General features: G+C 41.4%; 1 protein-coding gene across 1 annotated transcript; it reads left to right on the top strand.

Annotated features, from left to right (window-relative positions):
- The first annotated feature begins 17,222 nt into the window (after positions 1-17,222).
- Positions 17,223-18,583, top strand: LOC111913229 (CASP-like protein 5A1). Its single transcript, XM_023908949.2, has 3 exons — positions 17,223-17,930; positions 18,038-18,170; positions 18,255-18,583. The coding sequence occupies exons 1-3, from the start codon at positions 17,692-17,694 to the stop codon at positions 18,444-18,446; spliced, it is 564 nt and encodes a 187-aa protein (XP_023764717.1). The 5' UTR covers positions 17,223-17,691; the 3' UTR covers positions 18,447-18,583.

Genomic DNA, 18,583 nt, shown 5'->3' with positions numbered 1-18,583 from the left:
CAAGCCTAGGATGAGTATAGCAGTGATCAACGGTAGTGAAAGGGACCTGGTGGGGTCAAGGCAGTCCTTGGAGAAGGTACGGATAGATGTGGAAGGTAGTATGGGCCCGTACTACTGAAAGCAGAGGATCCGTACCCGAACCAAGGGGGGCCAAGATAAGACCACGAAACTTGTAGTAGGAGTGATCCCCCCAGAGGTATCGGTATCGCTAACGGTTATTATTTATGTATTGCAGAATGGTGGTATTGTGTTCGAGGCCAACAGTTGGCAGTACCGGAGAAGGATCGGGTTCGGGATCAGGATCCGAGTCAGTAGATGAGGGGCTACGCGAGTTCATCGCGTCAGAGATCACCATAGGCATCCTTGAGTCGACCCCTATTATTTTCGGGTCGATCAAGGAAGGGATATTGGAGTTGATGGAGGATCGCCTCCGGGCATTCAGGAGCGACATGGCATCCGGCCAGTCGGGATCTCACACACTGTCCTTCAAGGACTTCTGGGGCAATGGTGCGCTGGATTTTCACGGGGCGAAGGACCCCATAGCTGCCAGACGATGGATTGCAGACATTGAGTTTGCACAGATGATTAGCTTCTGCCCTGAGGGGTCGAAGGTGAGGTTTGCAGCGGGGTGTTTACGAGATCGAGCTAGGGATTGGTGGGAGTCCGTGGGTGACTCGTTGGGAGCCTCGGCTGTCGAGGCTATGACCTGGTCGGGACTTCGCGACCAGGTTCAGGGCAGAGTTCGTGCCGGCTGTCAAGCTTCAGCAGCTGGCTAGGGAGTTCTTGGATATGCGACAGATGACGGAGACTGTGGCGGAGATCACCACCAAGTTCTGGGAGAGGGCATTGCTGGTGCCCCAGTATGCGGGAGATGAGGATATGAGGAGGACCCGCTATCATGACATGCTACGGGCTGACATCCGGGAGCATGTTATCTTTTCAGCTTGCCCTACCCTGGAGTCCATGATTGCCAGGGCGAGGGAAAGGGAGATTGATTTAGAGCACATTCGGAAGAGAAAGGCAGAGGCGGGGCAGGTGGTTGGGGCTTCGGGGAAGAGGCCCAAAGGATCAGATGGGAGGCCGAAAGGCCAAGGAAGGCCGGGCCGCTGCGGGAAATGCGGCAGGTCGCATGTAGATTAGGATCATCAGGCTGCTACAAGTGCGGCAAGACGGGGCACTTTAGCAGGGATTGTACTGCTCCTGTCTCGGTTGTTCAGACATCCGAGTTGCTGTGTTTCCACTGCAACCAGAGGGGCCACAAGAGGGCCAATTGCCCCCAGTTGTCAGCATCAGCACCGGTTAAGGCGCCGGCTCCAGCTACCCTGTGGATTACAGATGGCCGGCAGGGCAAGGCAGAGGCTCCAGTGGTGAGGAGTCGGGTGTTTCAGCTGACGACATAGGAGGCACGCGCCGCACCCGATGTGGTGACGGGTATGATTCTTTCCCTTTATCTTTTTTTTATGATGTTATGATATTGATATGTGCTCTGTATATATGCATTAGCATCGTTCCATGTGAACGACATTCTTGTCCAGGTATTGTTTGACTCGGGTGCCACCCGGTCATTTGTTTCCCTTGCTCTTAGCAAGAGGTTTACAGAGTCTTCGAACATGTTGGATTGCCCTTTTGAGGTGGAGATTGCCGATGATCGGTCAGTACGAGCGTCAGCAGTGTTCAGGGATTGTGTACTAAGGTTGTTTGAGGAGCGCTACTTGGTGGATTTGGTTCCCATTCCATTGCGTGGGAACAAGGTGATTATAGGCATAGATTGGTTGAGCCCTAATAGGGCGGTGATAGATTGCGCACAGCAGCTGGTGCGGCTCAGGACCCCGAGTGGGGGAGAGTTGGTGATCCACGGCGAAAGGCCACAACGTGGACCCACAGTATGTTCAGCAGCAAGGGCTAGGCGCTACCTTCAGCAGGGTTGTACGGGATATGTCGCGTATGTTATGGATACCCGGGAGGCGGGTAAGGCGACAGTGAGCGAGGTTCCAGTGGTGCGAGACTACACTGATGTGTTCCCGGGGGAGCTTCCTGGAATACCTCCGGAGCGTCAGGTAGAGTTCAGGATCGACCTAGTTCCTGGTTCGGCTCCGATAGCCAAGGCGCCCTATCGGTTGGCTCCTCCCGAGATGCAGAAGTTGTCTACGCAGCTGCAGGAGCTGCTAGACAAGGGATTTATTCGACCAAGCAGTTCACCCTGGGAAGCCCCGATCATGTTTGTGAAGAAGAAGGATGGGTCGCATCGGATGTGTATTGATTATCGGGAGCTGAATAAGGTAACAGTGAAGAACCGTTACCCACTCCCGAGGATTGATGACCTCTTTGATCAGTTGCAGGGAGCATCTTGGTTCGCCAAGATCGATTTACGTTCAGGTTATCATCAGATGAGGGTCAGAGAGGAGGATGTACAGAAGACCGCGTTTCGGACGTGTTACGGCCACTATGAGTTCGTGGTGATGCCGTTCGGGCTCACCAATGCTCCTGCCGCGTTCATGGACCTCATGAACCGCGTATGTAGACTGATGCTGGATCGTTCTGTGATAGTTTTCATTGATGACATCTTGGTTTATTCCAAGACGCAGAAGGAGCAAGAGGAACATCTGAGAGAGGTTTTAGAGACCTTGAGGAGGGAGAGCTTGTGTAACGTCTGTGTTTCCGGGCTTTCCATTTTTAGCAATGTAATAGTCTAGGTTAACCTCTGTAACCCGTTTTGAAATAATAAGATTGTATTATTTGAGTATTATATTTTTGTGCTTAATTGCTTAATTATGTGGTTTGATTAATTAAGAATAAAAATAAGCGTCAAAATTAAAGTGTAAAATAAACTTAATATCTTTGAATAATGTTGTAGTAGTTGAAACGAGGTTTCCGAATATATATAGAACGCCCAAATCTGACTTCGTATGAGGAAGTTATGATTTATCGAAGTTTCGGCTTAGCGGTGTGCAGCCCGAAATACTCGATTTGAGATCGAGCGGTTTTTAGCCGAAGAAACCTAAACGAGGATCGAAGGTCTCGTTGTTGGTATCGAAGCGATAAAAAGTTAGGCCAGAACGGACGTCAAACGAAGAAGTTATGAATTTATAACGAAGTTTTTCTGTCGCAGCCTACTAAAAATAATTAATAAAAATAAAAGTCAAAATGAGCCGACGGGGTCTAAACGAAAGTTGTAGAACGTAGTCTCACCTTCGCGTGGATATAAAGAACGTCGAAAACGGAGTTCGTATGAAGGAGATATGAATTTTTGAAGTTTAATAAATATTTAATATTTATTTTTATTTATCCTCCGATATTATCCGAAGAAGGGTTAGGCGGTCTATCCGAAGTACGCGCTGCGTACTGCTGTACGCCCCGCGTACAGCGAAGGGCACTCGAGTATTCCGAAGTCGTATGCAATGACGTATGAGGGCCGATGACGTAAGCGCTGACGACCCCCGAGGCGTACGCCCCGCATAGCCTCGTACGCCCCGCGTACTTGGGAGGGTCCAGCACTATAAAAGGGGATCCGAAGGCAGCTCATTTCTCATTCAAAATTTCTTCCTTCTCTCTAGTCCTTTGCCTCGTTTTGCGTGCCGATTGTACCCCGAAGCCCCGATATTATTCCCGAGCCCCGAAGCGAGATCCGAAGCCCCGAGAATCCCGAAGAGCGTTATTCCCGAGCCAAAGCCCTGCCCGCGAGGAGCCCGGTTTTTGTGAAGATCTTCCAGATCTACGGAGAGACGCTGCTTCTATAAGCCGTAGTGCTGTCGGATCATCTTCTGATCATGTGCGTGTGTAGTTACCTTCTTCCAACACATTATTATAAAGTATTTTATATAAAATACGTGCTATGTGTATATATTTTGTTGTTATATGTGTGAATGTATATTCACTCTCTTCTATCTCATAGATCTGAGTTATTCTCTATGAAATACGTGCTATGTGTGTGTGCCTCATCTGTTATGTGGAATATGTGTTGATTAAAGCATGCTATACAGGTTTTCAAAACTATGTATAAAAATGTATATTTTTTTTATCTACTAATATGTTGGGTAGAACATGGGTAGATAGTAGGTGTGTAATAAACAGATGAGAGGCCTCGTTGTTGTTTGATTTAGTTATCTAGCGGAGTTTAGATGACGACCACGGACTTTTCTAGACAGTCTTGTGGAACATTAGCAGGTTCGCCACCTGTAGGTGTTAATGAACTTGGGTGTTCATTCGCTGTACTCCATCCCCCTCATGGTTGCCTTATTTGACTTATATTGTTGAGGTACCCCTGAAGCATGTGTTGTCGCCCCGATGAAATATTCTTAGACTAGGTCCCTTGTGTTAGTTGTTTTAGGGACATAAAGTGAGAATAACGGGAATGGGTAATTGGGTTATTGTTGGTTGGTGAAAATTAAATATGATTATTTATTGTGGGTTGAAAACCCTATATGCTCACCAGGCTCCCAAGCCTGACCCACTCAGTTTCTTTGTATTACAGGAAGTGGCGCGAGGGCATAAGATGGATAATCATCAAGTTGTTTTTGTTTACAAGTCTGTATATGTATATATTTGTTGAATGACTTGTAATGCTATCGTTTATGCTTATTGGTCTGTATCGGAACATGACACCCCGAGTTTTGATTATATAATGAAAAATACATTTCTTTTATGAAATGCTTTGGTAAACATTGTTTTATCATGTTTTGTTTTTGGGAACAAATTCTGCAACTCTTTCAAATCAAAAGGATTTACTCTGAAAATATTTTAAAGCATAAATGAAAAACGGTCTTTTCTGGCCGAGATTTTGGGGATGTCACAGCTTGTACGCCAAGTTCTCCAAATGTGAGTTTTGGTTGCGCAAGGTGCAGTTTCTTGGGCACCTCGTCAACCAGAACAGGATTTCAGTAGACCCGGCCAAGGTGGAGGTTGTGATGAGATGGGAGGTTCCGAAGTCTCCATCCGAGATTCGGAGTTTCCTGGGATTAGCGGGCTACTATCGGAGATTCATTCAGGACTTCTCCAAGATAGCCGTACCACTGACGCGGCTGACTAAGAAAGTCGTGGTCTTTTGATGGGGGCCTGAGCAGCAGGCAGCATTCGAGGTTCTGAGACAGAGATTGTGCGAGGCGCCAATCTTAGCCCTGCCAGAGGGAATAGAGGATTTTGTGGTATATTGTGACGCGTCCATTTCGGGGTTAGGCGCGGTGCTGATGCAGAGAGGTTATGGCATTGCCTACGCTTCGAGGCAGCTGAAGCCTCACGAGGCGAACTACCCGAAACACGATTTAGAGTTGGGGGCGGTGGTCTTCGCCCTTAAGATTTGGCGACATTACCTCTATGGGGTTCGGTGTACCATTTACACGGACCACAAGAGTTTGAGGTACCTCATGGATCAGCCGAATCTGAACATGAGGCAGCGTCGGTGGCTCGATGTGGTGAAGGATTATGATTGTGAGATCCTTTACCACTCGGGGAAGGCCAATGTGGTGGCCGATGTGCTTAGCCGCAAGGCGGCGTCGATTAGGGATATTTGCCTACGGATGACAGTGGTGCCCCCACTTTTGGAGCGGATTCGGGAGGCCCAGCAGGAGGCCATGAAGGAGGAACATCGGAAGAGTGAGCGCATAGTGGGTCAGGTTTCCTCCTTCGATTATGATAGCAGGGGATTATTGTCATTACACCGCAGGGTGTAGGTGCCGTACCTCGGAGGCGTGCGCCAGGTCTTGATGGAGGAGGCACACAAATCTCGATTCGCCATTCATCCCGGGGCGACGAAGATGTATAGGGATCTTCTTCTGGACTATTGGTGGCCCTGCATGAAGCGGGATGTGGCTTGGTACGTCGAGCAGTGCTTGACCTGCAGGAAGGTCAAGGCCGAGCATCAGAGACCGCACGACAAGATGCAGTCATTGGATATCTCGTTGTGGAAATGGGAAGATATTACGATGGACTTTATCCCAAAGCTACCCAGGACCGCGCGGGGAGTGGATTCTATATGGGTCATCGTGGAACGGTTGACCAAGAGCGCCCATTTTATCCCAATTCAGGAGAGCATCTCGGCCGAGAAGTTGGCCGACATTTATATCAGGGAGGTAGTGGCACGGCACGGGGTGCCTGTATCAGTGATTTCAGACAGAGATGTGCGATTTACTTCCAAGGTTTGGAAGAAATTCCATGACGAGTTGGGTACTCGTCTGCATTTCAGCACAGATTTCCACCCGCAGACGGATGGTCAGAGCGAGCGGACCATCCAAACGTTGGAGGATATGTTGCGGGCATGTGTTCTGGATTTCGGAGGTAGTTGGGATACCTACCTCCCGTTGGCGGAGTTCTCATATAATAATAGCTATCATGCAAGCATCGATCGTCCTCCCTTCGAGATGTTGTATGGAAGGAGGTGCAGGACCCCGATATGTTGGGGAGAGGTTGGCCAGAGAGTCATGGGAAGCACCGAAGTGGTGCTCCAGATGACAGAGAAGATCCAGCATGTCCGGAGTAGGCTCCAGACTGCCCAGAGTCGGCAGAAAAGTTATGCCGACAAGCGTCGTTCAGACTTGGAGTTCCAAGTCGGGGATATGGTTCTCCTGAAGGTGTCGCCGTGGAAAGGCGTCATCCGATTCAGGAAGCGAGGCAAGTTGGGCCCAAGGTTCATCGGGCCATTCAGGGTTGTAGCTCGGGTGGGCAAGGTGGCGTATAGGTTGGATCTGCTAGCCGAAGTTAGCCAGATCCACAACACTTTCCACGTCTCTCAATTGCGGAAGTGTTTGGTAGATGACTCGACAGTGGTGCCTTTGGAAGATATCCAGGTCGATGACATCCTGAATTACATCGAGTGGCCTGTGGCGATCCTCGACAGGAAGTCGAAGGATCTAAGGAACAAGAGGGTGGAACTCGTAAAGGTGCAATGGCAGCACCGAAAGGGATCAGAGTGGACTTGGGAGCCGGTGGAGGAGATGATGGAGCATTACCCTGAGCTGTTTCAGGATCGAGCAGCAGACTTCGAGGACGAAGTCTGAAATAAGTGGGGGAGATTTGTAGCACCTGGTTCCTGGTACGTATTTCTTGTGGCTAATATTTTAATTTTATGTTTTTTTGCCTTGGACTCGGCGAGTTGAAGGACCAACTCCCCGAGTAGGAGCGAGATAAGGCGCGGGGTTTGAACTTTGTACTCGGCGATTCGGTCCCCGGACTCGGCGAGTAGACCCTGTTTGGACAAAAACCCTAATCCGGGCGTTTTCACCCTATTTAAACGCTCTAACTTGGCCTCTTCAGTCCCTAACACTTCCAGAGAGCTGTAGAGAGAAACCCTAGCCCCCAGATTATTCTTAAGAGTGATTTTGGCCTTGTGGAGAAGGATTGGAGCTTATAGAAAGGAAGAAGAGGTTGAAGTGTGCAAGGAGGGGAGGTAGATCCGGGATCTACACTGTAAGAAGCTTCCATTCAGGTAGAAAAGTTCTTACCTTGATCATTAGTTCATTAGATCCCCTTTTTGTCCCAAATTAGTGGTTTCAAGCCCTAAAACTTTAAATTCCATGTATTTATGCTTTAAGTTCTGAAAGGACTTCAGATTGGGACCTTATGGACATCCTAGAAGTATAAAGTCTCTGTGGTTGGGGTTATTGAGGTCCCTATTGAGTGTATGACCCCTTGAGAAGCTTGGATTTGCCTTCTTGAGCTCATAGGGCCATGCATGCACGTAAAGTTTGCAACTTTATGTGATAAGCATGCCCTAGGAGCTTAGATCTATGGGTTAGAAGCGTTGCATGTCTCAGTTTTGGTCTGTATGGGGAGTGGGTCGTAGGGACTCGGCGAGTCCCAAAGTGGAACTCGGCGAGTTCTATGAAGATGGTCTTAGACTCGGCGAGTTGGAAGAACAACTCGGCGAGTCCTATGAAGATTGCCTAGAACTCCCCGAGTTGTTCTTCAAACTCGGCAAGTCATATGAACTTTCACTAAGTAAGAAGGGATTTAAGTGTTGAAGGTCCAACCCTTCGTATCTGTAACGCCTATGTTTCCGGGCTTGCCATTTTTAGCAATGTAATAGTCTAGGTTAACCTTTGTAACCCGTTTTGAAATAATAAGAGTGTATTATTTGAGTATTATGTGTTTTGTGCTTAATTGCTTAATTATGTGGTTTGATTAATTAAGAATAAAAATAAGCGTCAAAATTTAAGTGTAAACTAAACTTGATATCTTTGGATAATGTTGTAGTAGTTGAAACGAGGTTTCCGAATATATATAGAACGCCCAAATCTGACTTCGTATGAGGAAGTTATGATTTATTGAAGTTTCGACTTAGCGGTATGCAGCCCGAAATACTCGATTTGAGATCGAGCGGTTTTTAGTCGAATCAATCTAAACGAGAATCGAAGATCTCGTTGTTGGTATCGAAGCGATGAAAAGTTAGGCGAGAACGGACGTCAAACGAAGAAGTTATGAATTTATAACGAAGTTTTTCTGTCCCGGCCTACTAAAAATAATTAATAAAAATAAAGTTAAAATTAGCCGACGGAGTCTAAACGAAAGTTGTAGAGCGTAGTCTCACCTTCACGTGGATATAAAGAACGTCGAAAACGGAGTTCGTATGAAGAAGATATGAATTTCCAAAGTTTATTAAATAATTAATATTTAAATTTAATTATAAAAGCCGGCATTATCCGAAGAGTAGTCACCGATCTGATCTGAGGTACGCCCCGCGTACTCGCGTACGCCCAGCGTACCCCGATGCATGCATCGCCTCGCACTCAAGTGACTTCAGATACGTAAGCCATGACGACCGAGGCAGTACGCCCCGTGTAAGGCCGTACGCCCCGCGTACTCCGAGGCTCCAGCCTCCTATAAATAGGATGCGAGGGCAGCCGACTCTATTGCTCTTTTTCTCTCTTCTCTCTCCCGTTTTACCTCGATTTGCGTGCCAGAAGTACCCCGAAGCCCCGGTAATATTCCCGAGTCCCGAAGCAAGTTTCGAAGCCCCGAAGATCCCGAGAAGTGCGATTCCCGAGCCGAAGCTCTGTCCGCGAGAAGTTCGATTTTTGTAGAGATCTTCCAGATCTGCTGAGGATTACTACTTCTGCAAGCCGTAGTGCTGTCGGATCATCTTCTGATCAAATGAGTGTGTAGTTACTTTCTTCTAACGCATAATTATAAAGTATTTTCTACGAAATACGTGTTATGTGTATATTTTGTGTTATATGTGTGAATGTATATTCACTTTCTTCTATCTCATAGATATGATTTATTCTCCATGAAATACGTGTTATGTGTGTGTGTGCCTCATCTGTTATGTGAAATATGTATTGATTAAAGTATGCTATACAGGTTTTTAAACTATGTATAAAATGTATATTTTTATCTACTAATATGTTGGGTAGAACATGGGTAGATTAGTTGGTGTGTAATAAACAGATGAGAGGCCTCGTTGTTGTTTGATTTAGTCATCTAGCGGAGTTTAGATGACGACCACAGACTTTTCTAGACAGTCCTATGGAAACATTAGCAGGTTCGCCACCTGTAGGTGTTAATGAACTTGGGTGTTCATTCGCTGTACTCCATCTCCCTCATGGTTGCCTTATTTGACTTATATTGCTGAGGAACCCCTGAAGCATGTGTTGTCGCCCCGATGAAATATTCTTAGACTAGGTCCCTTATGTTAGTTGTCTTAGGGACATAAAGTGAGAATAACGGGAATGGGTAATTGGGTTATTGTTGGTTGGTGGAAATTAAATATAATTATTTATTGTGGGTTGAAAACCCTATATGCTCACCAGGCTCCCAAGCCTGACCCACTCAGTTTTATTTGTATTACAGGAAGTGGCGCAAGGGCATAGGATGGATGAACCATCAAGTTGTTTTGTTTACAAGTCTGTATATGTTTATATTTGTTGAATGACTTGTAATGTTATCGTTTATGCTTATTGGTCTGTATCGGAACATGACACCCCGAGTTTTGATTATATAATGAAAATACATTTCTTTTATGAAATGCTTTGGTAAACATTATTTTATCACGTTTTGTTTTTGGGAACAAATTCCGCAACTCTTTCAAATCAAAAGGATTTACTCTGAAATTATTTTAAAAACATAAATGAAAATCGGTCTTTTCCGGCCGAGATTTTTGGGGATGTCACAGTATCTGCACGAGGGGTGAATAGGGTAACGTAGTCCCAAAACCCCAAATCCTCTTGCGGATGTTCTGGTGAGGATTGGAAGCGAGTGGGGGACCTGCTCGTGGAACTCGGCGAGTTGCTCTCGGACTCGGAGAGTCGGACCACGAGTCGGTTCCATAGTCCCGAGTAGTGAGTCAAGGGTGACTCAGTGAGTGGAAAGAGGGACTTGGCGAGTATGACCGGGTTAGTAGGAGAAGGACTCGATGAGTCTGTGCCACGACTCGGCGAGTCCAGTCAACTGGAAGTTGACTTTGACCAAGACTTGACCTTGGACCAGGGATGGGTCAGTCGATTGACCTAAGGGTATTTATGAGTGACTAATCTATGTTTATGGGTTTGTAGCCGGAGGATTACCGGTGCAGCAGCCAGACGTCTAGCGGTCAGACCTTCGGTAGCTACTCTTCGAGGTGAGTTTCCTTCCAGTAGTAACGGGTCTAAGGCACCAAGGCCGGCCCGTATAGACGAGATGTTAGTATTAGAGTGTGGGCCGAGCCTGTATCTCTTGGTTGAGTTGATTATGATATATGCCAGTATGATAGAATTGTCTATACTCGTTGTCTGTGTGATACTTGTATATTATGGGTTAGCAGCTGAGTGTGGGCGAGGCCCGTATCTCCCAGATAGTGGAGTGTGGGCGAGGCCCGTATCTCCCAGCTAGTGGAGTGTGGGCGAGGCCCGTATCTTCATGAGTGTAGGCGAGGCCTGTATCTCCTAGCTGTTCATTGTATGTTTGTATGGTATGAGGTATTATGGGGGGAACTCACTAAGCTTCGTGCTTACAGTTTTTAGTTTTGGTTTCAGGTACCTCTTCTTCGAAGGGGAAGGAGCTGGCGCGGTAGCGGCCCATCACACACATGCCTCGTATTCTGCACTATGAGATCTTTCTGGGGATTTGTACTATGACATTTATTATGTTTTATGAAAATGTTTTCCAGACATGCGATATCTTTTATGAAATGTTATGATCGGTGAACGTTTTATTTCTAATATTTTACTAAGTATATGTTTTAAAAATGAAATTTTTGGCTCGTATTTTTGGGACGTTACAGAAAAAGACATAACTACGAAATGGAAATGGGTGAGTTGCTCCAGTCAACCCAATTTCCACAAATTTCCTTGCCCCTGTTCTTACTCCATAAATATGATGTAGCAATTATATTATCAGCAATTCTTGTAGACGAGTACCTCGCTTTCTTGAAGTGTTTGTCATTCCTCGCTAACCAGACACTCCAAAGTAAGCAGTAAAAAATGGTATTGACTATTTGCCTTTTCCGGGGACAGTTCCCCCATGAAGCCGCATAATCCAGAAAGTCAATAACCTTATCAAATTGTCTGTGACTGAAACCTATCCATTTGAAAATCCAATCCCTCACATTACTCGTGAATTCACATTTGACCAACAGGTGATCCACGGATTCAGTTACCTTTTCACATAGAGGGCATAGTGAATTAGTGACTGGAATACCCCTTTCCTGTAATGTCTCAGCCACCGAAATTCTCCCTAATGAGGCCCTCCAAACCCAACATCTAACCTTTAGTGGAATATTATTCCAAGAGACTTGTTTTCCATTGTTGTTCATTGTTTTGGAATCTATTAAGCTACGAAGCCTCCTAATAGAGTAATCACCATCAGATGTCAAGTTGAAATGGAAGCCAAAGTTAGAATTTGGCTTGCTGCTCAAGTGTTCGAAGCTACAATATAGTCAAATTAGTTCATTTAGGGATGTCGCATCTTGTGGGTCCTGTTTCCAATTCCAATTGAATCCTGTGGAAGATATGTGATCATTCACCCAACATAGCTTGCTTTTTTTCAAGGGAATACAAGGAAGGGAACCTTGATTGAAATGAAACTTCTCCACACCAAACATCTTTCCAGAACATGATGGGAGTACCCGTACCAGGAACAAAAGAGAATATTTGATTCTGATGAATGTTTAGTTTAGACATGCATTTGATTGATTTGGCCACATTGTTCCAAGCACCTGTTAAAGTTTTCCTGGCTATGTAATTGGCAGGCTTACGATTTAAGTTATGAATGCTTGTAATTACTTTATTCCAAAGCTTGTCCCTGCTATTTATAAGCTTCCACCACCATTTAGTAATTAGGGCTATGTTTTGAGCTTTGAGAGTGCCAACACCTAGACCACCTGCTTTTATCAGAGCTATGACCTTTGTCCATTCCACCTAGTGTATCTTTTTCTTATCTTCACTACCACCCCATAGAAAGATGCGCCTGATCTTTTCGAGAATCTCAAGAACACCATTAGGGGCCCTGAATAATGACATGTAGTAAGTGGGAAGGTTGTTTAGGACTGATTTGATCAATGTGAGTCTACCTTCGAAGGATAATGATTTTGCTTTCCATGTTGAGAGCCTAGACCGAAATTTATTGACAATTGGTTCCCAATTTTTTTAAGAGACATATTAGCTCCTACAGGTACACCCAAGTATATGAACGGAAAGGTACCCGTCTTGCATCTTAAAACCCTTGCCATACGGGACAATTCATTGGGATTGGTACCAATACCAAATAGCCTGGACTTAGAAAAGTTCACTTTGAGTCCAGAGGAGATATGAAAACATTTGTGAATCTGGGCTAAATTCCTTATGCTTGCTGGCTCCCAGAGGCCTGCAAAGATAGCATCATCGACATAGAATAGACGCGAGATAGAAGGCCCATTGTGAGGAAGTTTGATACCATGGATTAAGGATTTATCGCAGGCGGTTTTAATGGCAACGTTTAAACCTTCCATTGCAAGTAGAAACAAAAAGGGGGATAGGGGATCACCTTGACGTACCCCCTTTGATATGGAAATTTCATCAGTGGGCACCCCATTAACTAGTATTGAAGCTTTTGAGGATTTGAGACATTCATGGATCCAATTTCTCCAAGTAACACCAAAACCAGTTTGATCTAGAATTGAGTCGAGATATCTCCAATTGACAGAGTCAAAGGCCTTCTCGAAATCAACTTTGAAAAGGAACGCTTTTACTTTGTTCTTTTTTGCCCAGGAATGAATCTCATTTAACATTAACGGTCCGTCTAGAATATGACTTCCTTCAATGTAAGCAGACTGAACTTCATCAATTACTAAACTAATTACTGATTTTAAGCAAATGGCAAGGATCTTGGCCAGTACCTTGTACATACTTCCAAGTAAACAAATAGGGCGGTAGTCACCAAGTGCTAATGGATCAGAGACCTTGGGAGCTAGAGTGATGAAAGAAGAATTGCAACCATTACCGATTTATCCATATGTTTGAAAATATCTCACAAAATTAAAAATGTCGCTTTTCATGATTTCCCATTTTGCTTTGATAATTTTGAAAGTAATGCTATCAGGACCAGGCGCCTTATCACCACCACATTGCCAAATGGCATTTTTGATCTCATCTAAAGAGACGGGGGACTCCAGGTAGGCACTTTGGGCGGATGAGATTTTTCTGAATCTTGAATTGATCAGTAGAGGTCTCTCACACCAGTCTTCACGGAACTTTGATGAGTAAAAGTTGTATATTTCTTGCTTAATATCTGCTGGACATGTGGACCAGGAGCCATTGATTATGAGACCATGGATTTTGTCCTTCCTGATTCTATTTTTGAGAGAACCATGAAAGAATAACGAATTTTCATCACCCTCAATTATCCATTTTACCTTTGCCTTTTGTTGTAAATCTAGTTTTTCCAAACGTTCTAGCTCAATAAGTTTAACTTTACATTCCTTCCAAGATCCTCTTTCCTCCTCAGTTAGAGTTCTTTCTTCCATCACTTTTTCCAAATCAGTTATCATCTTTTTTGTTTGAGCCACCTGCCCAACCAATTTCATAACATGATCTTTCTTCCAATTGCGAGTGGCGTTCTTCACCCATTTGATTTTCGCCTTGAGCAAGATATCTGGAGTACCAAAACCCCTAAAAGTGCTCCAAGAGTTATTGAATACCTCGTTAAAACCGGACAATAACAACCAAGAATTGTAGAATCGAAAAGGTAGGGTTCCAAAATTGGCCTTCGAGTGTATTAAAATAAGAGGTGAGTGATCGGAGTGTTCTTTAGCAAGGGCAGTGACTGTTGAATGAGGTTGCATCTGAATGAATTGATTACATACAAGAAAACGATCAATTTTGCTTAATTTGGAGCCATCATCTCTTAGATAGGTGAATTTACAACCCCCCATGGCGAATTCCTTTAGACCAAATTCACAGATGAATTTATTAAAATCGGAGGAGGAATATTTGCAGAAAGAGGAACGTAGTCTTTCTTCCGGTTTACGCACGGCATTAAACTCGCCAAAAATTGCCCAACTTCACTTTATAATATCCTTTAGTGACAATATTTCCGCCCACAGTTCCCGTTTATCTGAGATGGATTGAGGTCCATAAACATTAACCATTGAAATGGTATCTGAGAATCCCTTCCAATGTCCCGAGATCGCAAGAAAATTCTTACTCTTGATAACATTATGCTTTGTAAAGATCAATGGGTCCCATATGCTAAGAAGCCCACCAGATCTACCTTGAGATTCAACAAGTTCAAACTCAAAATTCGAACTTCCCCAGCATCCCTTTATATCAATATTTCCAGGATCAGCAACATGTGTTTCTTGAATTCCAATGAAATCAACCTTGTGACCCATTTTAATCTTCCGTATCCACTCATTTAAATTTTAAATTATGAATAATACAAAGTATTATTTCAAAAAATTTTGAACAAAATATAAATGATCAAGACAAAATATCTATTTTTAAAGAGAGTTTTGTTTTATATATATTATACTAGATTATAGCCCGCGTTAAACGCGGGAAACGCATAAAAAAACATATAATCGTTTATAGATAGTGTATAATGAGTATAAAAAAATATATGGTTATTGGTATTATTGAAATGTGTAGAAAATACATTAAAAACGATAAATATATATAATCATTGAAAGATCTCTTTGTAGACATCATTTTTTATTTTATTAGTTGAACGACTTTCCTCGTTTCATATAGTTATGATATTTATATATTTATAAGCATTTTAATTAGACGTTCCTTGCATAATAATGTTACCTAATTTAAACATATATCGACAACCAATATACCGTTTTTTCTATTGCATTAAATATTGACAACTATTTCATTTATTCAAATAAAGTTATGTAATATAATTTATAAAATGTTAAATGTTATATAGATTTAATTTTAGTATATCATCAATGGAGATTCTTTTCTAAATCATGATTGGTTTATTTTAAATTGATTATAAATATAAATGCTAGCTTTTATGTTTGTTCTTATTTATTTAGTGTTCGCAATAACTTTGCATTAGTTTTGACGCAACTTTGAATAATTTTAGTATATCATCAATGTAATTTGATATATTTGTCAATTATATGAAATATCAAATAATGACATTTCATTACTATTGTGATAATTTAGTTTATATATTGTATTTTCACTAATCTTAACGGTCTTATTTTTTCTAATAACCGTAACGCTTTTACTAAATGTACTTTTTACAAATCTCCTAATATCTTATAATTTTTATCTTACTTTATAATTTTTCATAACTATGTTATTTTCAAGATTGACTGCTTTAATAGTGTTTTTTTTTTCAGTATATTCAATTTTATATTTCATTGTACAACATCATCGTTTGTATGTATTCTGAAATTTCACTTTAAAAATGTTTAATGTTTACACCTTGATATTAATTTTTTTAATAAACTCATGTAATAATTATGGAATATATATTTCATTTTAATTAACATCCACTTCCTTTATTATATCAAATTCCTCATTAAACGAATATACTTTTGGAAAACAATAATTATAATAGGGCAGCATTATCTAAGACGTAAATGTTTGATATACTTTTGGAGAAAAAAAAATCAGGATCATTAAAAAAAATTATATAAAGAAAATACAAATTTAAATTTGTTGAAATTATGGATGAAATTACTGGCGAAAATTTATTTTGGAGGGAGTTGTATTTTGTAAGGTATAATAATATTACAAAATTTGAAATATCTATATATGTTGTGTAAATTAATAAATTTTATTGTTACTATACAAAGATAAAAAAGTAGGTTGATATGATATACAAAAACATAATAATTTCAATGATATTTTAAAATCATGCCAAAATTAACCGGATTCTTATGACATAAAAATTAAAAAAAAATCATAATCATCTCTAATATATAAAAGTAATATTTTCGTAATTAATGTCACTTTCCAAGATAGTTAATTTTTGTTTTGTTAAAAGTACCTAATATCTTTTCATATTTATTTGAAAAGTTTCAGAAAAGTAGTTAACTAATTTCATGTAATTTGTGATAAAGAAAATCGAAATATATGAATACATACATTTGATATAGGAAAAAAAATAATCGAAAAAAATATAAAAAGCGAAAGAAGGTATTGACCTTCTAGCGCACAAAAGTGAATGTTTATAGCAGAGAATGATGATGGAAGTCATAAGCAATATTAACGATGTTGTAGGAGAAGGTTTGAAAATAAATGTGAGTCGCAGATTCAATGATGAATCGTATATGTATGTGATAATTTGAATATAATTTTTCGGTATTAATGATTTCCTAATAAAAAAAGATTTTATATTAATGGTTTACTAATATAAACAGATTTATATTAATGGTTGATATTAAGGTCTTGATTGAAATGATTTGTTAGTAATATGTTTTTAAAATTGATCATATTAAAATCTTCATAACTGAAAATTCAAGATGTAAAATATGGAAAACTTTCATTAGAATTAAATACATTCTATTTCAACGAATGTAAGTTATTGATTGATGATTGAAAAACATTTATTGGAATTAAATACATTCCATAAGGGGAAGATGATGTCAACAATTTGATCTAAGGGTGGAAAAAATAAGATTGAAATACAATCAATGGTTCAGATTATTTAAGATGATGTCATAAGGTTTCTCTTTTGGTAATATTTAAGATTAGTCATATAATAATATATTTTATTTTAACATTTTTTTATCTGAAATAATAAAACGGAAGGAATACTTAGCAATCACAAATTCACAATACATTAAAAAAAATTATATATTTATACGATATGTACATACGAGGACAAACTTAGAGCTACAGAAAAATACTCCGGTTCGTATGCACGACGCCGTTGGCCAATTCTCACGACCAATTTTGTAGTAATTGCCGGCGACAACTTAACGGTCGCCAACTACTACACCCCCGTTACTTTCCCAATTCACCTCCTCCAAAATTCCATACCATACGTACCATTATACCAATACCCCTTTTCTCTCCATAACCCCCCCATAAATACATATACTCTTTCTTAATCAGCAGCTTAAAAACCCTATCTACTATATCTGAGATCAAAATTTCTTATTCAAGTCATCTATCGTCAATTTGTTGTGGGTATTCGAAGTGGACTTCCACAATTCATACATACAGCTGAAACTTTGAACCGATTTTGAGTATTCGATTGTTAATTTTTTGTGGGTTTCTAATTCGTCTGGGTTTAATGGATCGATGATGATGAATTCCTGAAGTGGAAAGGACTGGTAGAATCATGAGCAGTAGAAGCCGACCGTTGGTGCATCCGTTTGATGTTGAAGTTCCTCAATTGAGAGAAGAAGCCGCTGTTAATAATGGGGATCCACATGAAGATACTGTGATAATGAAGGACGTTCAAGGGATGCCCGGAACATCCGTCGGCCTCGCCTTGCGTCTATTTCAATTCGCTTTCGCCGCCGTTTCAGTTGCTGTCATGGCCGCCACCAGTGACTTCCCTTCCGTCACCGCTTTCCGGTAACTGTTATAAAGATCAAAACCCTATTCTTAACCTCTACTTTTCATATCATTGTAGTGTGTATTATGCCGATTTCATGATGAATCGGGTTCTTTTTTCCATCCAGGTACCTTGTTGCAGCTCTAAGCTTGCAATGCCTGTGGAGTCTTTCGCTTGCCATTGTTGATGTTTATGCTCTTTTAGTGAAGCGTTGTTTAAGAAATTCAAGAGTTCTTGGTTTCTTCACTATCGGAGATGGGGTAAAGATAGTTTAATTAGTATATATAATGTGGAACTTTAGCTCAAAAATCTTGATTTTGGTTTTGTTTTGTTTGAAAATGCAGATTACATCTACGCTTACATTTGCAGCAGCTTGTGCATCTGCAGGAATAACTGTTCTTATCAGTAGCGACTTCAATAATTGTGCAGAAAATCATTGCACAAGGTTTGAAACTTCAACTGCAATGGCTTTTGTTAGCTGGTTTTTGGTTTTCCCTTCATTTTTCTTGAATTTTTGGTCTCTGGCATCGAGATAATGGCATCCAAAATGTGGCACTATGCATCATAAGGAGTTTAGTATAATTTTTTTTGGTGGAAATACTTGTATATATAGAATTTGACGATTTGTTTTTGATTAATTGGAGTTTATTATATTTTCTTTTTGGTGTATGAA

Source organism: Lactuca sativa, chromosome 8 (genome assembly GCF_002870075.4).
Source record: "Lactuca sativa cultivar Salinas chromosome 8, Lsat_Salinas_v11, whole genome shotgun sequence".
In the NCBI taxonomy this organism is placed as follows: Eukaryota; Viridiplantae; Streptophyta; class Magnoliopsida; order Asterales; family Asteraceae; genus Lactuca; species Lactuca sativa.
Note: the sequence above shows the minus strand (reverse complement) of the source record. Positions and strands in the feature narration are given on the sequence as shown.